Source organism: Elgaria multicarinata, chromosome 2 (assembly GCF_023053635.1).
Source record: "Elgaria multicarinata webbii isolate HBS135686 ecotype San Diego chromosome 2, rElgMul1.1.pri, whole genome shotgun sequence".
In the NCBI taxonomy this organism is placed as follows: domain Eukaryota; kingdom Metazoa; phylum Chordata; class Lepidosauria; order Squamata; family Anguidae; genus Elgaria; species Elgaria multicarinata.
This window is the reverse complement of record NC_086172.1, coordinates 132,412,107-132,438,117: the sequence shown is the minus strand read 5'-3', so window position 1 is coordinate 132,438,117 and position 26,011 is coordinate 132,412,107. Positions and strand designations below refer to the sequence as shown.

The 26,011-nt window shown below is 39.7% G+C and overlaps 1 protein-coding gene across 1 annotated transcript in view; it reads left to right on the top strand.

Moving 5' to 3' along the window:
- Positions 1-25,707, top strand: part of BUB1B (BUB1 mitotic checkpoint serine/threonine kinase B) — a 29,881-nt gene extending 4,174 nt beyond the window's left edge. Inside the window, exons 4-22 of the mRNA XM_063118878.1 lie at positions 396-592; positions 938-1,116; positions 1,195-1,394; positions 4,029-4,123; positions 6,634-6,860; positions 7,656-7,768; positions 7,919-8,061; positions 8,275-8,324; positions 10,148-10,229; positions 10,560-10,659; positions 11,683-11,957; positions 13,341-13,498; positions 15,331-15,474; positions 16,306-16,418; positions 17,527-17,688; positions 18,769-18,911; positions 20,172-20,343; positions 20,907-21,013; positions 25,266-25,707. Of these exons, the coding sequence (XP_062974948.1) occupies positions 396-592; positions 938-1,116; positions 1,195-1,394; positions 4,029-4,123; positions 6,634-6,860; positions 7,656-7,768; positions 7,919-8,061; positions 8,275-8,324; positions 10,148-10,229; positions 10,560-10,659; positions 11,683-11,957; positions 13,341-13,498; positions 15,331-15,474; positions 16,306-16,418; positions 17,527-17,688; positions 18,769-18,911; positions 20,172-20,343; positions 20,907-21,013; positions 25,266-25,455 (2,850 nt within the window). The 3' untranslated portion in view covers positions 25,456-25,707. The remainder of the gene's footprint in view (positions 1-395; positions 593-937; positions 1,117-1,194; positions 1,395-4,028; positions 4,124-6,633; positions 6,861-7,655; positions 7,769-7,918; positions 8,062-8,274; positions 8,325-10,147; positions 10,230-10,559; positions 10,660-11,682; positions 11,958-13,340; positions 13,499-15,330; positions 15,475-16,305; positions 16,419-17,526; positions 17,689-18,768; positions 18,912-20,171; positions 20,344-20,906; positions 21,014-25,265) is intronic.
- The last annotated feature ends 304 nt before the right edge of the window (positions 25,708-26,011 follow it).

Sequence of the window (26,011 nt, the reverse complement as noted above, 5' to 3'; positions counted from 1 at the left end):
GAAAAATTGACTATAGGCTAGTTAGATTAAACTGTTAAAGCTGTTTCTCATGTTTTAATGAAAGAATGCTTGTTTGGGGGCACAGGTCAGGCTGAGGACTGTTTCACAGCAGTGTCCTGTGGAATATGCTTATCACTGAGCAGGAGTGGACAGCTACTTATTGAACACTTAATCCACCCACATTCAAACGTATCTCTGAGCCCATGAGAACTAGAAATAAATAAATAATAATAATAATAATAGAAATATGTATATTTCTGTAAATAATGAAAGCAGAGATGCTTGTGATACTACTTTGTTCCAGAAAATAGCCATGGAGCCTCACAGGAGTCGCACCTTAGAAGAACATGCGCTCTTTGCCTTTTTGACGTGACAAAATCTCTCATGTTTTTCAGGGCAACTGTTGTAGTGAACCTCTGGACCTATACAGCTATCTGCACAGCCAGGCAATAGGCACATCACTTGCACAGCTCTACATCACCTGGGCAGAGGAACTTGAGGCAAGAGGAAACTACAAGAAAGCTGACTTGATATTCCAGGATGGGCTCATGTGCAAAGCTGAGCCTTTGGACAAACTACTGTCCCATCACAGGTAGCTTACCGCAAGAGAGGGTAATGGGTTGGATTCAGGAAACTTGAGAGGAACGCTGCTCATTGAAAAGGGCTTACCTGGCTCCTCCCATTCCAGCCCCTTGCCCTCCCCACAAAAGCTGGTCTTGTCGGTTAATGGCCTCTTTGAAATGGTGTGGGAAGGGGGGCATACGGGGCTGCAGAAAAATGAGGAAATTGGAGGAATTCAGTGGAGATGCCTTGCGCAATGGAAAAACACTTTCACTTAACGCAAGACCTTTCTAGATGCAAACTGTATGGTCTGTGGGAATGAAAAATGCTAGTGATGTATTCTACATAGTGGAGGTCTTGTTATTTCTGTGTTCAGGGAGTTCCAGGCCCGTGTGTCTCGGCAGGCCTTGGAAGGTCTTGACGATGATTGTGATGTGGAAGATCAGTTTAGCGGTCTTGCTTCTGAACCCCAAAGAACCACGTTGGCAGAACTGAAAGGGAAAGGAAAGAAAATGGTGAAGGCACCAATCAGTCGTGTAGGAAATGCTGTGAAGTGTAAGTTGAGTTTGGTTATGTTTGAAACTTTAGTCTTGTATGTGCATGGTGGATACTTAATTTTGTGATATGTTCTAGTCCCGAGCCAAGGGCAGAGACTCCAGAATACATCATCTCAGCAAACATCAAATCACCTTAACTTTGCTGTATTCGATGAAAACAAAGTTGTGGCTTCTAGACCTGATCTTCCATCACTTGTACCACAGCCGTGGGTTGCACCTCCAACAGTGAAGGCTAAGGAAAATGAATTAAAGGCAGGACCTTGGACCATGGGCAGGGTAAGGAGAAATGACAAATCTCTCTGCAGTTGGAACATACGTAGTGCTTATGGAGGAGGATCTTCATGCGTTTTTTAAAAAATAAAGGCTTGCGATGGGGGAGAGGAGTTCATGTCCTCTTTATTAGCATTTATTTTAGCTAGGCTGAATTGAACCTAAATCTCTTCCCCCTTGACTATTTCCCAAACATTGCAGAATTTTAAGGTGGTTAATCTGATTATTTTCTGGTTTAATGATTTGAGATTCAAATTGCTCTTACAGTGTTAGGTTTGGGACTTTATTTGAGCTATCTGTCTACAGTTGAGTCCTTTGGGAGCATTTACCTGCCTGTTTACCACCTATAGCAGATTAAATGCATCTAAACAAAGTGTGTGCTACCTCCAGTATCCAAGGCAGTAAGCCTAAATGCACCAGTTGCTGGGAAACATGGGCAGGAAGGTGCTGTTGCACCGTGTCCTGCTTTGTGGGTCCCTGCTTGACAGCTGGTTGGCCACTATGTGAACAGAGTGCTGGACTAGATAGGCCCTCAGTCTGATCCAGCATGGCTCTTCTTATTTCTTATTGTTTGGTAGCTTGCAATCTAGGTTTTGGACTAACAAGAATCAGTGCAGGAAAATCTTTTTGATTCATTAATAGTTTTATTATTAGAAATATGCTTGTAGCATAATTTCAAAATACATTGCGTATATAAAAACATGTTTTGTTAACAGGGATCCTTAGATCTTAATAGCTCAAAAAATAGAATTTTTAAACGTTTCTTGTTAGACTTCTTTAAGATACCTTAAAAAACAGATCTCATTCTAAGTATCAAGTTCCTATTCAATACGGAATAGGCTATTCAGCTGGAAGCAGGCATGGTGGGCTTCTAAGAAAAAGCTCCTACATTTTAAAACCAACAAATATTTATACTGTTTTGTGTGGAAATTACCCCATAACTAATATTTTCTACTGTCCCATAAATAAGGGCTCACAGTCTTATTATCTCATTGTTATATTAAGCACTCTTTAAAAAATAGAAAATACATAAAAGACTTACGTGTACACTTGTCAGGTTAGATAAGATTAATTTTGAATTATGCCTTTGAAAAGATAACTCTTCACTCAGAATTTGCCAATGGACTTAACTCTATAACTTTCTCTAGCTGTTTGATGTAATTTTATCACACTTTTACACAATATTTTTGCTCATTAATTGATAAGCAAATACTTTATTTATTTATTTATTTATTACATTTCTATACCGCCCAATAGCCGGAGCTCTCTGGGCGGTTCACAAAAATTAAAACCATTCAAAGTATAAAACAACAGTATAAAACCATAATATGAAATACAATATAAAAGCTTTAAGTACACTTTTGACCTGGAATAATATTTTCACACCTGTTCATTACTCAAATGACTTTTTGGCCCAATGATAGGGTTTTAAATCAGCATTTTATCTTTGGATACCATCCAGATCATCTTGACCATTACTTTTATGCCATTTACCCAGAATTCAGTGTGAACCTGATTGTGTCTCTGTGTTGTCTTCTCTGTAATATAATTTCATACAAAACATCTTGCTTATTTACATTTTTAATTTCTTAATTATTCATAATTGAACATTTTCCATTTGCATTTCATAATAAGACACCTTATATTGTTTTAAGACAATATAAGAGGTTGGACTCTGCTATTCTATGATACTATAAGGCAGGTAGATTTGTATTTTTTTCAACAGACTTCCCAGCAAGTCCAATAAAGCAAGACCAGTATTTCCTAAAATCCAGGACAGGAGTAGGATTGCACACAGCAACTGGCTAACATGTTTAATGTTTAGATTACTGGGAGTCCCCTGCCACTTCTTTGGCACTTGTGTAACTAGTTTGGGTGGAGAACCTTTTCTGGCCCAAAGGCCGGATTGCCACCTGGGAAACCTCCCAGGAAACTGATGCCAGCCATGGGCAGGGCTACTCCAATCTCCCACACCATTCTTTCTTCCTCTCTCTTTTGGTCTATTCTCCAGGCCTTAAATGCTAACTGCTGCTGCTTTTTCAAGGTTCCACAGAGTCTATCGAGAAAAATAGTACCCCTCCATCCAAACTGGTAATGAGCAACCAGACCAGTTTGCTTCAGATGCTTTTATTCCTGTGGGTAGAGTACCTCTTAGGCTGCTGGATAATTCAGTTCTGGATTATCCAGGCTCTCCAGTTCTCAGGCCTTAGATACAGAATATCTAAACTCTTCCCAAGGTACATTGTCATTTGTTCTTGGATGAGAACAGTGCTCTGTGTCTTGCATAAAGGAATTGCTTTGTGGAAGAGAGAGCCAAGGTATCCTTTGCTGCTTAGGATAGAATGATGGAGAAGTCATGTCCTTGTCTTCATAGTAGCTGATTCTACACTTGCCCTGAAAAGACTATATTTTCTTTAACTTTGATTTATGTAGATATAATTAACAGATGCAAAAAATTCAGTCCCCTGCAATGATGAGATTGCTATCTGTGTTCTGTGTTTAATTACTTTAAAGAACGCAAAGAGTAGCAGGGTTGGTGAACCATTATGTAAGGGGCTGCCTATGGAAACATCCAAAGGCCAAACAGGGCATGCACGTGTGATATGTAAAGATACTGATGCTGGTTTTCTTTTCCTTTAGCGTCCTCGGACCAGTGCGGACTCTGATTCTGTGGTTCCTGCTGTGACCCCCAGTTTTACCCCATATGTTGAAGAGTCTGCACAGCAACAGGCCATGTAAGTTTTTTCTACCTTGGTCTAATAAATAACTGGGCAAGAAAAGGAAAAAGAACACTCAAAACTCTTGCTATGGCAGTTGTCATCAAAGCTACGCCAATAGCTTTGTATGGAATGTCTATGGCTGTAGGACTTCTTACTACTTTACTGTAGTTTTGTTTAAGAGATTAAGGCCAACATAATCCCTGTAGAAAACAATTGCCTAGCTTGAAAAATATTTTTTCATCTTTGTGTAATCATTTAAAATTTCAAGGGCCTAAAATGCTCTACCAGTTTCTAAATCAAGGAAGAAATGCCAGGGTTTGTTACTAATAAGGGTCTTTTACTCTCTAGTCCGCAGGTGTGATTCCGATATCAAGTAAACATAATTTTGTCCATAAGCAGTTGAGAATAGAACATCAAAAGTGAAAGATTTGCTTCAGTTATTGACTCCTACCTAAACTAAAAGTTCAAATATGGAAACTATCTTTCAGCACACATTGGGCTATATGTAGGATTCTTTCCGTGACTTTCACTAGCACTAGCACTGAAAAGAGTCAGATGCACATGTAGTTAAGAAACAACCTCTTTTTAGAACAGATAATGCTACAATACATATGGCTTCTGCACAGTTGGGGATTTTGCTACATTCATAGGTTTTAAATATATATTAATGTCCTTTTTGATTACTTGGGTTTTTCTGCTATTGCTATTGTGTTTTTAGCCATTCCTTGTCTAACAAAGCAACCCTTGATTGGAGTGGCTTCCTAGTTTCATTTAACAGGCTTTGTGATAGGTGCTCTATGAATAATTTCCCAGTGATCTGAGTTCCCCTCCCCCTGCTTGCTAGTAACAAAGCTGGCAGTTTTAAATACCAAATTGTGGACCCCGTTGTACATTGCCCTGCTGTTGTTGCCCAAATATAAAAGAGGTTGAGTGATGTAAAGTATTTTACTGGCAAATACTAGAGGTGGCATCTTTATATCGAAAGCAAAAGCTCTAACTTGGCTTTCTTTCAGCCTAATCATTAAGAAGGCTATAAAGACTGAACTCTTCTGGTAGGCCTACCCAGTTGAATATTAAGATATTTAACTGTTATTTTAATATTGTATTAGTTTTATATGCTTTAATCAGTTTTTTGTATTTTATGGTATTTGTATCTAATGTTCTTCCCCGCCTCGATCCAGAGGGAGAGGCTATATCTATCTATCTATCTATCTCCCTTAACCCCTTTCGATGGCTGTTCAAGGGGGTTAGGATGGGACTAAAGTACCCCTCTGGTGAGTTGGGGCACATCTGCTGAAGCAGCCCCCAGTACATCCACAGGAAGGGTTGAGTACAAATCTATCTCGAGTGCTGGCAGTAGGTCCCATAACAGGATGATCCAGGGGAGAAACATTCCCTCATGAGGCCCCAGGATTTTTGTTGTTATTTATTCGTTCAGTTGCTTCCGACTCTTCGTGACTTCATGGACCAGCCCATGCCAGAGCTTTCTGTCGGCTGTCGCCACCCCTTTGCCTATACTAGCCTGAGATTAGCATAGGCATGTTTCCTCCCACTAAATAGGTATTTTCCCTCCCACTGGAAGCAACAAGGATAAACTTTTAAAAACCAGCTAGTGACAAAAATAATACTAATTACACAACCCATCCAGCCTGAGCTGACACATCTTTGGAAGGGGTGGACCTCTTACTCTCCCTGTTGCTTATATATTTATTTATTTATTTACAATATTTATATACCACTCCCATTGAAAATTTCAGAGCAGTGTACAAGATTAAATGAAAATAAAAACAGAATAAAACACTTAAAACAGATTTTAAAAGAAGCAAATACAGTGACTCATGGCTGGACATTAAGGAAAGGCTTCCTGGAATAATGATGTTTTCAGGAGGCGCTGAAAGGAGTACAAAGTTGGTGCCTGCCTGACCTCCAGAGGCAGGGAATTCCACAGGAGGGGAGCCACCACGCTGAAGGCAATTCCCCTGGTGGACTCCATCGGAGGATGGATTTATGTGGAACCACCAGGAGCAGACCCTTGGATGACCTCAGGCTGGTAGGGAAGAAGGCGCTCTCTCAGGTATCCTGGTCCCAAGTTGTTTAGGGCTTTGTACACACGCACAAGAACCTTAAACCTGGCCCGGTAGCGAATAGGCAGCCAGTGCAGTTCCCTCATATACTTATTATTATTTATTTATTATTATTTATTTATATAGCACCATCAGTGTACATGGTGCTGTACAGAGTAAAACAGTAAATAGCAAGACCCTGCCGCATAGGCTTACAATCTAATAAAATCATAGTAAAACAATAAGGAGGGGAAGAGAATGCAAACAGGTACAGGGTAGGGTAAGCAGCCATCTATAAGAGAATTACATTTAATTTTGAAGGTTTTGAGTTTATTTGTTCTGTTGCATATTTTTTTTAAAAAAAATTATGTGCCTTTTGGTGATAGTCTGTGATCCTTCCAAATAACTTGATCACCTGTACTTTGTCCCATCCTTACTCTTGCTCCTTGTTCATTTCCTCAGGACTCCTTGTAAAATAGAGTCTAGCATAAACTGTGTGTTAAGTGCTCGAAAGCCTGGGAAAGAGGAGGATCCGCTCCATCGTGTGCAAAGCCATCAGCAAGATGATCAGGAAAAGAAAGAACAGCCGATGTATTGCAAAGACAAAGTGTATGCTGGAGTGGAGGAGTTTTCCTTGGAGGAAATCAGAGCTGAAATCTACAGAAAGAAAGCAAAAAAGAGAAGGGAAGGTATCTGTTGGAAATGGATAGGCAAAAATAGAAAAGTTCTCCAATATTTCTCAGTGTCAGTCGGTATTAGAGGAGTGTTAGGAGAGAATGCATTCACAACTTACAAAGGCTGCCATAGGCAATGCCTTGTGGATTTAAAAAGAAATCGGTTGAAAAGGACTCTTGGATTATGCATTAAGTCAAGCAATGTCAATGCTTTCATGACAAAGTAGCACATGCCTTCAAAGAATTCTCTTCCTATAGAGGCATTTTCTAAGCCAGGCAGAGCATAGTGATACTTCTTTTTTATTTTTATTATTTGTCAGTATGTCCTTGTGCATAAGTAGCATGGTTTGGCTTGCTATACCTTGGGGAGTTGGAAGGTGGAAAGATGAATATTCAAGGAAGAATATAGCAGGCGGTGTGTCTTCTGCCCCCCACCCCTTTAAGCTAAAATGTTCTTCTGGTGTGCAACAACTCAGTTGTTGTTGTGTCAAATGAACCAATGAGTATTTAATATCATAATAATTGTGGGTGGATTTAGTTTTTTTCAAAGTGGAACTAAATGGCAGCCTCATGATGAGTTCTCTAGAATATGTAGTTGAAATTACTGTGTCATAATGCTGAGTTAATTGAACCATACATTGTAGCGGGAGGGGCGGGCTTGGCATGGGAAAACCTTTTGCAGAAGGAACCTTGTATTTTCTGATATGTGTGTCCCCTTCTTCTCCCCCTACCCACTTCAAGAAAGAAAGTTGAATCGAGCTACACTTTTGTGAATATATGGTGCCTTATTGTCTTTTCTCTCTCAAATAGAAGAACTACAGACCATAGCACAGAAGAAAGCTGAATTACAAAGAAAGATTGAGGAGATGGAAAAGGTGGTGAGGGGGCAGCAAGGAAATGATGAGCAAAGATCATATGCCCAGGTAATATCTCACCTTGGCCTCATGTAGATTATTTGCTAGCTGTAAACTTAATTGTCAAAACTCCTGTACAGTAGGGAAGGACCTTCATATGCACATGGAATGGCATTTGAGGCATAATTGTGACTAATTTTCTTATCCCAATTATTGCAGCAAGCAGTAGAGCAGAAGCCTGCAGCTATGACTTCTGACGTGGACGAGGATCTGAAGCCTCCTGCAACCGAAAGACAACTCACTCTGATGAATACTGAAGTATTGGTTGAAGGATCTTTTTCAGACTGCTTTTCCTTGAAAAGGTGTGGGAGTTGCCTTTCGAGAAAAGATGCTTTTTAAAATGTTATTGCTGATTGCTTTGCTGAAAAGGCGATTTGAATGAGAAAACAACAACCCTTATTTACTCAAAGACTTTTCAGAGTTTGGGGGATGGCTTTTGATATATTGATGTTTGGATCTGTTTATCAAGGTTAGCAGAGCTCTGTTTAAAAACATTCCTGTGCTTCTATTTATAGCAATTTTGAACTTCCTGAAAATGTTCAATGCAAGTCGTCATGCTCTATTGGTAAGTTTCATTTGTAGCCTCCTCCTTCAGGGAAGCCTGTAAATGCTCTCTCAGATAAATATTTAAGTCCAAACAAAGGCAGTTGGAGAAGCATTGTTGCAGAAGTGTTGTTGGTTATTGAGGGTATTCTTTTACCCAATCTATGTTGTGGCTTAGACTTTTGATCTTTTAATCTTGGTCTTTTTTAGAGAATACCACAGTGGTAGGGAACCTGCTCATTACCTAACTAATTATCTTAACCATGTGTTTCTTTCAGTATGGTTGGTCTGTGTGCTCTATATGATCCCATGTATGAAGGGTAAATTCCACGTTTGAGATTATTAGGAAAGGAACTGAAATCATAACAGCTTGATATAAATTGTCTTGAGCACTAATTTTAGTGGAAAGGGAAGATAGTAAATGTAATAAATATGGATTGATGGTGTAGTCACACTTGGAATGATTTTTGTTCATTTCTGGTTGGCCCACAGCAAAAAGGTTATTGAAGAGCTGGAAAAGGTTTGGAGAAGTGTAACCAAAATAATCTAAGTGTTGTGAGGAAAGGTGAATGCTGTTGTGCTTCTCAATTTAGCAAAAAAGAGGACATGAACATCGTTTTATAAAATCATGCATTTCATGGAGAAAGTGGACAGAAGCTTTTCCCCCTCTGTCATAATACTAGACCTTGGGGTCATTCAATGAAGTTGTCCTGAAAGTGCTTATTCATGTTTAATTTCTGGATTCCACCGCTCTTATGTTCCTGGGCTAAATCAGAGCTTATTGCCATACTTGCTCTGAATAATGTGGTATTCAGTGAAGTAGTTGTCCCATTGTGAACCGCTCAGAGAGCTTGTGAACTGCCCAGAGAGCTTCAGCTATTGGGCGGTATAAAAATGTAATAAATAAATAAAATAAAAAAAAATTGTAGAGCCATAGAAAAGCGTGCTATGGGACAGCTGTAACCTCCAATCATATGGGAAGCACAATGCTTATCCCTAAATAATCGTTTCGGGAGAGGGGGCGGATGCAGATGACTTCTACACGTTGTTGCTTCCTCTTTAGCAGGGGTGATGAACTTCCTTCAGCTAGAGGGCCAAATTCCATTTCTGAGATGCTCTTAGGTTATATTCCAATGCTGGGAAGGCCAAAGGCAAAAGAGGGAAAGCCAAAAAATACCAGCATATTTTAGCTTAAAGCTCTTACTTCCAGTAACTAAGCTTTAGGAGAGACATTTCAACCTCTTAGAATTGACAGAGGGATGGGATGAGAAACTGCAAACACCAGGAAACCACTAAATGATTGGGAGAAGGGTTGGGGCCAGATCACATGCCTCTGCAATTTTAAACCTATAATGAGTTGTTACGTTAACTGGGTTTTCCGCTCGTGATTAATCCATAGGTTTGCATGTCACAGAACAACGTCCAGTTAGTGTCACATGCCACAGCAAATTATGGGTTGATCCACAATTAGCCACTGTTATTTGTGAATGGTCATCCAGTCAGCTTGGATGAGTGGGGATTTGAACTTGGGTCTTACCAGTTCTAATCCAACACTAAGCCAGTTCTCCATCCTAGTTCGCTGTGTTGGAGGGGCTAATGTCTATGAGCATGACTTCACAGAAGTTGTATGGAAAGCTTTTAAGTGACTCTCATGTTGTTCCTATCTGTTATCATCCTTGCTGGTGAACCACTGCTGCCTCTTGGAGAGGGATATGATGGTTAGTGGATATGAACATGAGACCCTTAGAGTTGTTGTTTTTGACTGCACCTTTGTAATGTATTCAATAAAAAGTATCTTCTCTTAAGTTTGTCCAAACTATAAAGTTTATTGGTTTTCTCTTTCAGATTCGGAGATCCTCCCTGCAGTAAATCCTATGCCTTTCTCTATTTTTGATGAGTCATCTGCTTTGGAAAATGAATGTGCCAGGTAAATATAAATAAAATAGCTTCTAAGTGCTCTCAATTTTTATTATTAAAATACCTCATTATGGAGGACATTCTATATTCAAATCAATTTCATGGGCAAAGTACTGTCCATTTGTAGTCTCAGATCTTATAACTTTGTTTCACATGTCCTGATTTTTTTTCTTTCTCATTCCATCTTTAATATTTTTTTAAAATACTTGGTAAGTATTATTTCTAGAGCAAGTTTGTCATCCTGTACCATAGGAGATCTGAGCCAATGCTGTGAAATTTCATGAATGGAAGAAAATGTCATTAGTAATCAATGTATGTATATATTTTACTTACCTTTTAGTCTTTCTACTGGCCCTTCATTAGTACATGCCAGACGTCCTCTTGCTCGCAAACCTTCAGAAAGTATCACTGCCAAGGAAAACATACCTCCTGAAAATCCTGTAAGTATTCTTTAGCACTATTATAGAAATCTGTGTAGAGAATACCCTTTTATCCTTTCAATGCAAGCACAAGCATAAAAGCCAGCTGTGAGTTCTTGTCTCTAAACATCATTTAATATGTACATGTGGCAGAGAATTTCAACAAATCATTGGCTCCCTGCTATGTGTGTAGATACTATCTGTGAATATACACATTTAAAAGCATTTTTGTTACCCATAATATGTGAAGCTCTTAAGTTAATCACTTTTACACCACTGTAGACTGGGATTGCCAACTGATCTGAATCTGACCACTAAATCAATTTTATATGGCCTCTAGCAATCCTGTCAAATGATAAGACATAGCAAGAAGTTTGGCTAGCAATTTCATTTGTAAAGAAGATGTTGTTCCCAAAATTTGGGAAAGATTCCGTGCTTTAATGTAAAAATCTTTCTATTTGGGTTTTGCGTATAGCACTCTGGTTAATCCTAAAATAAAGCCCTTACTACTAGGTGCTCTGTGACACAGTATACTTCTGGCTCCCCTGAACCACTATTGGTAACTCCTGGCTTGGACTTTATTTTTATTTATGCCCCCCTTTTGTTTTTATTTATTCCCCCACCCCTTTTGTACTATCTGGCCTGATGAAGAGTTCTGGAGAACTTTAAAGCTTGCTCATGGTTTGTTGACACTTTAGTCCTAATAAAGGTGTTGTCTAGCTTTGGATTTTGTAGTTTTTACTTTAACTTAACTTTCTAATTTATTTGTAGAAGCACAAATTATGTCCTACAAAATAAAAAAAACCCTCTTCTTTATGAATAAACAACCAGCCTTGATACCAAACATAACCATAACACATAATCTCTGTTGGGGCTTGATTATATAAAAGTAAAAGGTTGATAATTGCAGCTAAAATTCAGGGCACAAAATAACTTCGATGGGATTCCAAACTATTCAGAAGGGTGAATTTTTCAAAACAACAACCCAAATTACAAATCTGAAACACAGTGGTGGCTGTGCTAAACTATTCTGTTTTTCTCTAGGATGCACTCCACGGAATTGAACCCTTGAGTGAAGATGCAGTTGTCACAGGCTCGTACAAAAATAAATCTCTCTGTCCTAGTCCTGATGACACGTGTGACTTCGTTAGGGCTGCCCACCTGGTGTCAACCCCTTTCCATGGGATAGTGGAACAGAGAAATAAGCTTGATGGCAAACCAAAGGAAGTCTATCCAGACTCTAAGTCTACATCTCTGAGCCAGCAAACAGTTGTGAGTGAAAATCAGTATGCTGAGGCAATCTTTGTGAAAAAACTGAGGTAACTGAAAAGATCGGAGTTCAACCGTCTTTGGGGGTTTCATCTAGGTTAGGATACATGTCTGTCTTGCCTGCGTTCACTAGGAATAACGTGACAGTTCACTGTTTTCATGGTGTCCTCAAATTTGTTCTGCCTACTTTACCTAATGGTTTGAAAACAATGCAGCAAATTGGTCAAACTCTCATGACACTTGGCATGTCAAGAGAACTCAATATCCTCATCATTACATGTTGGGAAACGGTATGTTGGAATGCTCCCTTGTGTTAAAAAGAAATCTCTACCTGTACAAAACTTGTTTAATGGAGACATTTGAAGACTTATATAATCCAGTGTGGTGTAGTGGTTAGAGTATTAAACTAGGACTGGAGATACCTAGGTTCAAATCCTCACTAGGCAACCTTGGGCCAGTCACTGTCTTGGGCCAGTCACTTAGGATAATATGCAAGTAGGATAAGAATCAGTCACTTACACGAACAGGATTTCCTTGGACAAAGGGCAGGAATAAAAGTGTAATGAATAATAAGCTCAAGCAGTGTAAACATAAAGGGGATGCTGGTATCAGGCTGATATGGAAGGAATTAGAATTTGGGAATCAGCTATTCTTGGGTATCATAGGGTTTTAGCTTTTGTTAGTCCTCTAGCAGTCTGATATTGTGATCTAGCTGTGGCAGCTCAAGTAGTGTCTTACATTGCTGAGCCTGAATCCAAATTCTAGGAGTTCTAGCAAGCCAGAAAAGGGTGTTTGATTTTGTCCTATTTCATAGACAATCCCCCATTCTTGGCTTCTGTGGTTCCAGGCAGGCAGAAAGGCCAATAGGCGGCCACATAAGAGGGTAGGATGGGAATGACCTATCCCTGGCAGTGGCATGCACTACACTGTGGTGATGGCAAGCAACTGTTGCCAATAAACCTATGACCTTCTAGGAGGGCTGCACTTCACTTGGAAAGTAAGAAGAAATTAGTGAAGGGAATGTTGTGGGCCTTGGGAGAATTTTGAAAGCTAAAATTATGGTGCATTAGTGATGCTGAGAACCCACTCTGTTTTGATGCTACTTCAGCCCCAGGATTCTAGCATCAATAAGGTAGAGAGCAGAGGGCTGAGTGCATCAGCTTGAGGCCCACTCAGTCCCATCACAAATAAAATCCTCAGGAGAAACAGCATCTGAACAAATTCTGAAGGGAACAACTTGGTATTAAAATTGCCTGTTGACGAGTTCTGTAAAAGTGCAATTAGTGCATTTCTAATACCCTTTGCGTACACAAAAATTAAAACTTCTCTGTTCATTAAAGTTATCTGATTTAAATGGTTCTAAGAATTGTGAAGGGATACCTGAATAACACTGTCAGATACAAATCTAATCTATCTTTCCCAATTTTGCATAGCCCAATTATGGAGGCAAGTCAGGAAGATACCAGATCTTCTGCATCTTCAGGTTCCCCTACACAAATCTCCACCATTAAATTCCAGCAAATTCCAGTGAACCTGGAGTTGGTTCATAGTTCTACTGATGAAATCACCAGTGATGTTGACAGTGCTTCTAGTGAGTATGAAGTAGCGTTCTTTCATTAAACATGCCCTGTGAATATAAATTTGGCATTGTCTTTTGGAAATTCAAGTATTTTACCTTAACAATCAATATTGTAAGGTCGGGTATGGAATATATTGTAGTTTTACCAAATGATAGCAAAAAAAAGAAGAAGAAAAAGTTCAAGTTAGTGAACTTGACAAAGCAATGATCATGAGTATTAAGGCAAGTAAATACCCCTTGGCAATACAAACTGGCAGATTGTGTAACAAGGGAGTTTAAATTACTATCTTGAACTGCAATAGTAGATTGTAACATAAAAAATGTTAATATCTAGATTTTGTATAATTTTACTGTGTCCTATTGGTTTTGTACACCAATTGTTTTATAATGAAAAATGAGTTATAAATATCATAAATGCATATCATAGAATCAAAGAATAGTAGAGTTGGAAGGGGTCTTTAAGGCCATGTAATGTGGGAGCGCCTACTACCTTCCTAGGTAATTGGTTCCATTGCCGTACTGCTCTAACAGTCAGGAAGTTTTTCCTGATGTTCAGCCAGGATCTGGCTTCCTGTAACTGGAGCCCATTATTCCTGTATTCTGGGATGTCCTTCACTCTTGGAGGATTGGGAAGAGATCCTGGCCCTACTCTGTGTGACACCCTTTCAAGTACTTGAAGAGAGCTTTTATGTCTCCCCTCAGTCTTCTCAAGGCTAAACACGCCCAGTTCTTTCAGTCTCTCCTCATAGGGCTTTGTCCCAGACCCCTGATCATCCTCGTTGCCCTCCTCTGAGCCCCCTTCAGCTTGTCTGCATCCTTCTTGAAGTGTGGTGCTCAGAACTGGACGCAGTACTCAAGATGAGGCCTAACTTGTGCTGAATAGAGGGGAGGGACTGTAGCTCAGAATGATAGAACACTTTTGCAGAAGGTCCCAGGTTCTCCAGGTAGGGCAGGAAAGAATCCTGCCAGAAACCCTTGAGAGCCACTGCCAGTGTTGACAATACCGGGCTAGATGGATCAATGGTCTGACTTGGTATAAGGCAGCTTCCTATATTCCTTCCTAAGCAGTACCTCACATGATTTTGAAGCTATACTTCTATTAATGCAGCCCAAAATAATATTTGCTTTTTTTTTGCAGCCACATCATACTGTTGGCTCATATTCAGCTTGTGATCTACAACAGTTCCAACATCTTTCTCGCTTGTAGTATTACCGAGCCAAGTATCCCCCATCTTGTAACTGTGGATTTGGTTTCTTTTTCCTAGGTGTAGAACTTAGAATTTATCTCTATTAAAATTCATTCTGTTGTTTTCAGCCCAGCACTCCAGCCTATTCCTGCATTGAGCAGGGGGGTTGGACTTGATGGCTTTATAGGACCCTGCCAACTATGCTATTCTATGATTCTATCAAGATCACTTTGAACTTTGTTTCTGTCTTCCAGGGTATTAGCTCTCCCACCCAATTTTGTGTCGCTTGCAAATTTGATAAGCATTCCCTGCATCTTGTTCAAGTCATTAATAAAAATGTTGAAGAGCACTGTGCCCAGGACTGAGCCCTGTGGCACCCCACTCCTTACCTTCCCTGTTTGAGAAGGTACCTTTGATTAGCACTCTTTGAGTCCGATTGTGTAGCCAACTGTGGATCTACCTAATAGTTATTCCATGTAGGCCTCTTTTCGTTGGTTTGCTAATCAGACTATCATGGTGTACTTTGTCAAAAGCTTTGCTGATATACTATGCCCCCAGCATTCCCACAGTCCACAAGGGAGGCTACCCGATCAGAAAATTAGATCATATCAATGGTTAGAACTTGTAACTGGCAGATTTTACTTTTTTTTTTTTTAGGTGACTCTCCTAAGATGTTGAGGAATGCTGAGCAACGCAGACAGCTCTTGCAACCTCTTCCAGGCTTGTTGACAAATTCTGCTGCCTTTAAATTGGAGACTCAGCCAATGCCTTGGATGGAATTGGAAAAAGAAGTCCATCTTGGTACGGGTGATGATTAGGTTCTTCTATTATATCTGGGTTCCCTTTAATAACAGACCTTAGGGCATACTACAACCTGTGAGTTAATTTACACACAATGTTTCTCTTGGAAGCTGTGTAAAGCCAGGTATGTGTAACTTCATCTTGCTTGAGCTTGTTATGGCTGCTGTGCAGAAGGGAGAATGGTTGTCAGCAAGTTTTATAGTCCTATGAATGTTGCCTGAACTTAGCTGGTGTCCCGAGTTTGGGTTACTTCTCTTTCTCTTGAAGTAGGTGCTATTTTATGCAACATGGGAAACTGAGTTGCTGCTATCTAAAATTAATAAAGGATTTTAATAGGAGCGATGGAACGTCACAATCAAGATAGGCATTGGATTCCAGCAGCTGGTATAAGTCAAGCTTAAAACAGTCTCTGTCCTAATTGGATTCCAGCAACTGGTATAGTCAAGCTTAAAACAGTCTCTGTCCTAATAAGTAATACTAGGAAATATCTTCAAGGTCTTCATGTGGATAAATGTTAAGTGGACAGCAGCTGAAGCTTTAGTCTTTTAATTTTATTTTAAAGTGTAGAGGTGCATCCAATGTCTGCCAGCAGAATGACATCCACTAGTAAAACAAGTACCTTACCCCCTGCAATCCCCAACATCCCTCTGGAGCAAATTTTGAGGTGAGAGAAGGGAACATTTGGGAGGCAGTGAATAATATAAATATAGACGTCAGCAAAAATAGCTTTAAGGTTTAACTGTGTCCGTATGGTAGAATGTTATCTTTAGAGACTGTTCTGGCCATATTTTCTTATTAGCAATTATTTCAAACTTAATCCTGTTCCAACAGGGGATGACGTTTACAGTATTACTCGTGAATATTTGATCAGTGAGGATGACAAGATGTTTTCTGCAGTGCCAGCCAACTTTGCACATGAGGTCTCAACAGCCTTTTTAATAAAGGTATATAAATGTCCTGTTTATGGCTACCCTTTAGCTAAGTGTTCCCCCATGGTATCTTGGCTAAAGAGCAGCAGTGAAAAATCAAAATCTCACTTCAGTTAAAAGCATGGGGGAATTAAATTGTTTTAACCTGCTGCGTAAAATTTAAAAAAGTTGGGACTGTACTTGGGTGGGAGTTCAATATCTACCCCATTCCCCATAGATGAGGCCTGATTGCTGCTATTGTAGTTAAAGAGTTAGACTGGGACTCGGGAGACCCAGGTTTGAGTCCCCACTTGGCCATGAAGCTCACTGGTGACTTTGGGTCCATAACTGCCTTTCAGCCTAGCCTATAGGCCTCACATGTTTGTTGTGAGGATAAATTGGAGAGCAGGAGGATCACCTTGAGCTCCTTGGAAGAAAAGGCAAGATATAAATGTAATAAATGAATTCCTTATCTCTGGTCATCACCTGTTAATTTGCCAGATTTATTTTCTTCCTGACTTGTTTTGTTTGCACTGATTGTTTTTAATGATATGATCAGTTAATGTAATTACGTGTTTTGAATGTGCCTCCAGTGGTGATGATGCCTTGGAGTTTGTTTCAAATATTTTTAGTAGGGAACAATCAACTCTTTAACAGCTGATTTACATTATAAGTACACCTTAGTTTTACTTTTTATTCAGTCTGGTAGGAGTTTATTCATCTCCCTTGACGAAAGTGGCAAGTACCTTGAGTGTTCCCTATACTGGAGATCTTACGAATTGTTTTGTGAGAGCCTCCTGCTTTACTTGATTTATCTCATTTTTTGTGTTCCCTTTATGATGTTACCCTTATTTGGGGAGAATGCTGTTTCTCATTCAGGTCCCACATAATTTCCCTGTAAGATGTTAAGTTGGAGTGGGCCACTTTGCCCCCACTTCTACTGCTTTAATGAAACTATGCTGTGCTCTCACAGCTTCTATAGGCAGTATGTCTAGAGTAGTGTGTGATCACCCTAGAAATGGCAATTTTAGTGGAGGGCAGCCATCCAGCAGTGGACAAATCTTTGAAGTCTGTGTGAATAACCATGTAGGTTTGGGCAATGGCGAAATCATAACTATAGGTAGTTTTCTTCCCCCTTGTGTAGGTCCACTCTGAATCAGTGCCGTGGGACTTTTACATCTTGCTGCAGCTGCAAGAGCGTCTAGGTGCTGCGTTTGATCAGAACTTTAGTGAAAACTGCACTTGTTTCTTATACCACAATGGTTGTGTGACTCTACATAAGAAGATAAACTGCATTACTCTCCAGGTCAGTGTGGAAGGCTGAAACATGAAGGGCTGTGTTGGGATTCATATTGGAAAGAGGTCGGAAAACTTTGGTTCCACTTACCTTCTCCATATGGCTATTTATGTGTGTGAAGAAATGTTTCTCTGCACTGGGCAGTGCATAGGCACAGCTGGAAGCCATCCTCTGCAAAATATTTGGATATCAAGTTAAACTTAAAACAACAGGAATTATTGTTCAAATTACACTTTCTGTGAGTGAAACCTTGTCTTAAAAGCATTTCATGCATTCTGAAAGAGAAAATAGTTTATATGAAACAACAAACTATGATGTGGCACCTTAAAGACTAACAGGTCTATTATAAGCTTTTATGGATTATAGCCTACTTTATCAGATGCAATCAGACTTCTTATGAAATTCCCCCCTTCCCCAGTATTCTCCCAAATTTCTGTTGGATTTTTTTTTGGGGGGGAAGTACTGTAGAAAAGGGGGGAGACCCCATTTGAACCCAAATTTAGCCATACTTAGAGTAGGACCATTGACATCAATAGGACTTACAGTAGTCATGACTAACTTGTTCATTGACTTCAATGGGTCTACTCTAAGTATGGCTAAATCTGGATCTTCCCCAGATTCTTTCCCTTTCTTCCTCCTGCCCCAAGTCTTCACACCTCTGCTTGTACTAAAAGCATTTGTCTTAATGCATTACTTTCTGGGAAATGGATTAAAATACTGGGGTTCACAACCTTTATTATGGCTCCCAAGGGTGCCCTGACACTCCCACTGCTGCTGAATTTATCCACTGGCACCTGTATTCTCTACTTCTTCTACCGGAGATGCTCCTACAGGTTTTGTACCCCTGATTTAAACAATCTATCCTGGGTCTTGGCTATTTAAATGCTAAGAAGCTCACAGGATTTTTTCGTGGTTTGGTCACTTATCTGAGCAAGGAAAGCAAGGCTTGAGTTTTGAAATGATGTCATATATGACATTTTCTACCTTTTGATAGAATCTCCGTCTTTTAAGCTCTATACAGCCCCTGCTATGAACAACTGTACTGATGGTATACTGTTGCAGTTGCTTATGCTTGTCTTTTCTTCTCAGGATATGATCCAACGTTGTAAAGTTATCCCGCAAGAAGTGATCATGCTGATTGCTGACAGTCTCCTAGAAATGGTGGAGAAACTGCATAAAGCGGAGATAGTCCATGGGAATCTGCATCCAGGGACATTGTTCTTGGGAGACAGGTTGGCCATCCCTTTCCAGTGATCCCAAACCTTTTGCTTTTAAATTACACTTTCAGAAGGCTCCTGAGTTGATACAAGTCATATTTTTGAGAACAGAATATATTGCTAAGGCTCATAAGCAGCTTACTGACTCTGCTGCCCCTTCAATGGTATTGATCAAACATATAGCTGTAAGGTGTTGTTTTCTTCCACAGCTAGTCTTTGGTGTTGGATGCTGGCTTTTGAAATGTAGGAATTGCAAAAGAGAGGGCGTGATACTTATTTATGCCAAGAGAGGAGGAGATTCTGTGTATTCCTCTATCTGTAATGGTATATTCATCTGGTAAACCCAAAGTGGGCAATGGGCACTGAGAGATGTATTGTGGGAGCTGCTTCAGAACCAACAGCCTACTGTCGGTTATTTATTTATTTATTTATTACATTTTTATTCCACCCAATAACCGAAGCTCTCTGGGCTGTGGCATGTGCAGCCTCCATTTTGGATATGCAACCCCCACTTGTGGGGGAGGGGTGTTGTCGTGTCATGTAAACTTGCCAAGCATGGATTATGCAAGGTTTAAACAACTCATGATCTTTCTTAGGGTTATGTGAAGGTTGTTTAACCTTTGCATGACCCATGCTCACTGAGTTTTCATGACACGGTAACTCCTGTGTGGGGCTTGCATATGTAATTTGGTGTCCATGGGTGCCATATCTTATTGTGGGTATAGAAGAGGGGTGAACAGAAGGAAGATTGTTAGATGCTCTGGACTTCATCTCCCAGAAGATCCTGCCAGTATGGCCAATTGTGAGGAAATTGACATCTAAAACATCTGAAGATCTACTTTCTGCCCAACCCTGGTGCTTGCCTATTTTCCCTGAGATGCATTTCAATTGGTACTAAGGTATTCAGCTGAGAGAGTCTACAAATCTAATTCATGGACTCCCATAGTTAAAGACTTTAGCACTGAATAGCTTGGGGAAAAAACTTTATTGATCTGCGCTCAACCCATACTAAATCTTGAGTGTGGATTGTTATGTTGTTGTGAACCCATTGTCTTGTGGCATCTTAAAGGCTCTTTTGTTACAACTGCTATTTGGGTCTGGCAGTAGTGGGACTGCAGGCGGAGTGCTCATATTCCCCCAAGCTAAATCTTTTAACAATTATGTTGCTTTCAGTACTAGTTCTTAAAGCAAACACTAGAGGGAGGCAGTAACATGGCTAAGTTTAAATTCGATGTAGTATTCAACAGAATTATGTGTCTGCCAATCTTTCCTCAGAATTTGCAACCCATTTGCCATGGCTGAGACTACAAGTGCTCTGAAGATAGTGGATTTTTCTCACAGCCTAGACCTGCAGCTACAGCCGACAATGAATTCACTGAAAAGCTTTCCAGTAGCTCAGACCCAGTATGGGCAACAGATCCTTGATGAAAAATCTCTTCCTTACCAGGTGAAAGCATATTGCCTCTAGGATAAATACTACAGATGGCCCTTGACTAGGACTGCCTGATCTCATGAAAAATCAAATGTGTTGACCTTTTCTGTAGCAAGCATGTGGTTTGGATTTGTGGTTTTGCTTGCATGTGAGAATAACCCCCTTTATCACATTCTGTATTTTCTATTGGCTGAAGGAAGCAGGCAGCATACAAGTCCAGATGTTTTATTTCCGTATATTGCTAGTTGCTATACATCTAGAGAGTATTAATGCCATTGTGAACCGCCCAGAGAGCTCCGGCTATTGGGCGGTATAGAAATTTAATAAATAAATTAATAAATTGTTTGCTTTGCTTTTCTACTAAACTCCAAAGAATTATTTCTAAAACACACACACACACACACCGGTCCCACCCCCTTGGAGTACTTACTAGAAAATCCCAGTGGAAATATAGAAGTTAGTATGGTAATTCTAGAGGGGACTGCGCTTCTAAAAAGTTTACTACGTGACTTGGATGATGTAGGTCAAAATGCAGAGAATTACAATATAAAGACTGATGAATGCTGTTGTGGTTTCAGGTGGACTTGCTTGGCATTGCAGACACAGTCCATCTGATGTTGTTTGGAGAACATATGCAAGTTCATCAGGAAAAAGGCTGCTGGAAAACTAATGGAGACTTATCCCAGTAAGTATTAGACATACAAGCCAAGATCATTTTACTGTTCTGCCTCTTCTGTATTGTCTAGTTTAGACTTACAGCTATAGGAACGATACCATTAGTTGGTAGAAATGAGCTGCATGTTTAAGTTAGATCTACGTGCATTAATCAGTTTAACAGAGGAATTTTTAATCTTTGGTTCTTCGTCGTGGTCTCTGTGCATCACACATATGAGCTTTGCGCCTATGCCTCCACAATTTACTTCGGTAAATTATTAAAGCTGAGGAAAACCATTGCTTTTGGTGGGAACCAATCCTTCCCCCACTCTCTACTGCGCATGCCTGCTCTGTTCCCACCCATCTCCTCAGTTACTTTTCGACTACCGTTAGCATCGCTTCGTCAGAACTGCGTCTGTGTTTTTTGTGGTGCTGAGAAAGAAAAGAGGAAAGTCTTATTTTTTTTGTTCAAGTTCTCTTTGACTTCTTTCTATATAGAAAAAAGTCAAAGAAAACTCGAAAAAAATAACAAGATTTTATAAAAGATATATAAAATTCTTTTCCTTCTATTTTTTTCTATATGGGGAGCGTTCTTGTTGGAGCGTATGGCCTTAAAGGCTCCCTTTACAAAGTGTATTCAGTGCGGTCGCAAGCTACCCTCTTCTGACAGACATAATTTATGCCTGGGGGAGATGCATGTAGTGGAGACCTGCAAGTTTTGCATGTCTTTGCAAGTACGTTGAAATAGAGCTAATAGACTCAAATCTCTATTGCGGCAACGAGCTTTGAACGCCATTGATCGAGACCAATGTACACTTCAAATGTTCCTATGGCCACAAAGGAGACGCAAGCAAGCAGGATCCCCCAACTCCAGGAAGATCACTAGCTCTGATGGCAGCTAAAAAGTTAGCAAAGGAGGCGAAAAAGTCTTAAGTCCTCTGGGGAAGGTCCACATAAGAATAAGAGACCTAAAGAGGCCAAGAAAAAAGCAAAGAATTTGCCAGGGAAAGAGATCCTGCAATTTCCCCTGTTGCTTAATTCTCCAATAAGGATGGTAGTGGACGAGCTGGTCACAACAATAATTGTTGACCCAATTTCCACCGCATCGGAGGGAGAGATTACACATACTTCTCTAGCTTGGTCTTAAATGGAGGGTCATATATATGCCCTATATATGCCACTGTCAGTTTTGTGGAGAAAGGTACAGTTCTGAGGTACAAATGTAATGAAATAAGCTCTGATTGTCTCTGTATCTCATGTTGGGATTTCCATTAACAATTACTGCTAATTACTGCTTGTCTCAATTAAGTATTCCATGCAGTCACATGGAAACTGGTTTATCTTTCTGGGATGCTAAATACTACATTAAACTATTCCATTGAGCTACTTCAAATCTGCAGCTTACTTCCTCCAATCTTTTCTCTGAAGGAGACATGTCAAATTTATTTTAAAGCTCTTCAGAGATTGGTCCACTGAGTGATGCTTGTCCACCTACTTACCCTCACCTTTTTAGGGTATTTATTTTTATCACCAACTTTAGTAAAATCAAGTGGGCTTATAGACATTTATTTGATGCAGATTGATCCCTGCCCATTCCCTGTCAGCCATCCTGACAAGTCTTATTTGAGTGAATTAAACCTTTTCCAATGCAGAAGGTTCCCCAAAAGATTATCTGTTACACTTCATGTATTTCAAAGAACAGGAATGAAGTTACCTTTTTATAACCATTTTTTAAATAGATGGGCTTAAAATAGATAGTTTTGCATCAGCAGCAATACTTCAAGGAGCTGGCTCATGCTGTGGGTGTGATGGGTTTTCAAGGCGCACTATGCTTATGATGATTAGAAAGTTCAGAATATTGCAGAAAAGATGCCTTTGCCAAAAGATTTGTGTGTGCAGGAACTCCTTGTTCCTGTTCTTAAAATGATTGTTAAATTACACAGATGGAAGGTTTCCAGCTAGACAGACAAATTTGGCTAAGGTGTTTCAGTTGTCATTCTTTCCTGCCTAGGCAAGTCTGGTTTAATAAATACAAATACTAAACATATTTGCACTACATAAGGTTTGTGATTGCTTGTACTGTTACGTTTTTTGTTTCAACGTGTTCTTTATGGTCTCCGTACGTCACACATATGGGCTCTACGCCTGTGCGGAGCCCCACTTCAGGACACTTCTATAGCTGAGGTGAAACTTTTTCGGCGGGAACCCTCCCCCACCATCACACTGCTCATACTCCAACGGGTTCCTACCGAAACCCTCAGTTCTTCTTCGTGGTCTCTGTGCATCACACTATCGGCTCTGTGCTGGCACTGAGCTCTGCTTCGGAAAGTCTTCTCTAGCTAAGAACCATTAATTTTATTTTATTTGTTTTATTATTGCTGTTTTTTCTACTTTTTTCTACCTTTCACTTAGTCTTTTATTTTATATGGGCCTTTTCTCTTTGAAATCCAGTATCGCCTTCTTGCCGATGATGAGACTTCCTTGAGAGGTGGTGGGAAGAATGTTTTGAAGAAGAAGGAGAAGGAGAAGAAATATATAGCCTTGTTTAAGTGGGAAATGGCTTTTTGATATGACAGTATTGCTTTGGAATACTACTACCACCTTTGTGTTTAGTAGCTCACCTGGTAGCTGTAGGCAAGTAATTGTCTGCAAGCAAGTGAGTGTACTGTTGGAGAAGAAATAGATCTCTCGTACCTGTTCCACCAGTCCCTTGGTTTCCACGCTGTTGGTGGAGAAGCCCTTTCCTTTCCTCCTGGTAGAAGGCATTTTTTTTAATGAGCCAAGGTTGATATCCTGCATTTCTACTCTGGCTGCAGAGGAGAGAGCTGTTTTTCTTTTTGGCTATCCTGGAAATGCAGGATACTAGCATCTTAACAGGTTGGTTTTAGAAAATCCAAACTAGTAATATATGTGGGTTTATTTACAATGCTGTAAACATGTCTTCTGAGATTGCCAATGCTGTTGTAATCTTTGTATGGCCATGGGGGAGTCGTGGGGGAGTAGTTTCCTCTTGTTTAAGCAGGAACGCTCCTGTCTGAATAAGAAGAAAGTGACTCAGATCAACCCTGTATTGGCTATTTCTGCAGTTGCATGCTGCACAGTAGCATTTAAATTGTTAAGCACAGATGTTTGTATTTTCTGTATTAAAGGGGAATAGTCAATCCTTCAGATGGGTAAGGAAGATTCTTACTAGAAATATAATACTTGTGGTATTAGGGCTGTTAACGTCTGCTATAGTCCTCACTTGTTTTTAATGTGTGCTTTTGACACATTATGGAATATTAAGAGGAGTACAAAAATTAAATTCTTGGGTAAAACGTGTGTGTTTTCCTTAAAAGCAAATCTGAATTTTGTTGCAGTAACTTAAGCTTACAGTTGCAAGTATGTGTGACTACTCCCTTCCCCCACTCTGGTTCATAATTTGGGTTTTAGCTGGTAAAAAGCATTGAAGGGTACAACCCGTGCACTTTTTAAAAATCTGTTCACTGTTGAAAGGTGTATTGCTACCCTGGGGGGCAAGAGCTGTAGTGGATATATGCATCCTCGGAGCTATCAGTCTTCAGTTGAGCCTGTCCTTTGGGTAAACAAACCAAATGAGGCAACATGATATTGTGAAGTAAACAATGAAGAGTGAGTAAGTTTTTCAAAGTCTAGCCCTGTGGTAGCTGAAGACAGCTAGCCTGTTTTTAGTCCTAGGTGACCTGCAGAACTTTTACTATGGCTTTAACACGGAATGTGCTTACATAGTTCTTAAAAGTTTTTAGTTCACCATTAAGCTGGCAACCTTTCGTTTGGAGTCAATAAATTCCAAATGTGTATATCCAGTCAGTGTTAATTCCTAAATGTATGCTCTGAATCCAAGACAAGTTCATGCTTATAAATAAGCACTTAACTTTCTAGTGTGTAAGTCTGCCAACTTTGAGGTGGTTTTTCATCTAGTGAATGGAATGTGTCAGAATAAGATTCTCAAGTGACCCTGATATCATATTTGACCATAGCAGATATCTTAGTATCTGGAACAAATGTTTAAGACCTTTCCATGTCTTCCTTTTTTATATACCTTTGCCATTTATCAGGTTCTTGCTTTGCTGTTAGCTTCTGTGAGAGCATTCATGCTCAACATTGTGGGATATAAATATAATAAATGAATAACTAAATCTACTTCCAACTAGGGACTCAACTTTTTGTCTTCAGGGACAATTGAGCAACTACAACTTAAGCAAGTATTTGAAGCATCCATATGTACGACATTCTCAGTTAACTGCTTTCCCATCTATTTTTAGGTATGCTGACGGTGATTTGTGGAGTAATTTTTTTGAGAGAATTCTGAATGCAGATGGTAAACCTACTGTGCTTTTGCTGAGAGAGCTGAGAGAGGAATTGAAGAGTGCATTTGACAGTTCTTTCCCTGAACGCCTCGGCGATTCCTTGACAAAGCTGGAAGACATTCTTCATGTTGAAAATATCTTCTGAACCAGAGAAAGTATCCTAAAATCTCTGTTTCACTGTCCACTCTCAACCACCCTGAGGCAAATGAAAAAGTTCATTCTTGCTTCTCTTTCACTGCTAGAGTATAAACAGTTGAAACTGTTTCCGCATTTATTTCTTCATGACCTGTTAAAAAAAATGCTAAATGCCTTAATTATATGTACAGTGGCAGATATCTCTGTAGCATTACAACTTGTGTATAGCCGTTCAAATGTCTTCAGTATCCATCACTTTGTGTGATACCTTGAGTTCTTCATTCTTCCGTTGTTATAAATCTGTAGCTCATCTTCTTGTAATCACTGTTCAATAAAACTGTTTTGTATCCACCTGTATTCTGGCACATGCCTTTCAGAATTTGTCATCTGGTTGCTAGAGCTATTGATATTGAGTGACTTACGATGGATGAAAGGTTTCTTATCCTCCTGATTGCTTTTTCAGCAGTTTGGTTGCCAATTCCTTTTGAATAAGCAAAGCAATTGAAAGTGTTTGTGGGTTATATGAGACAAGACAAGAACTCAAATATCAGGTGTTAGGGCTAAAC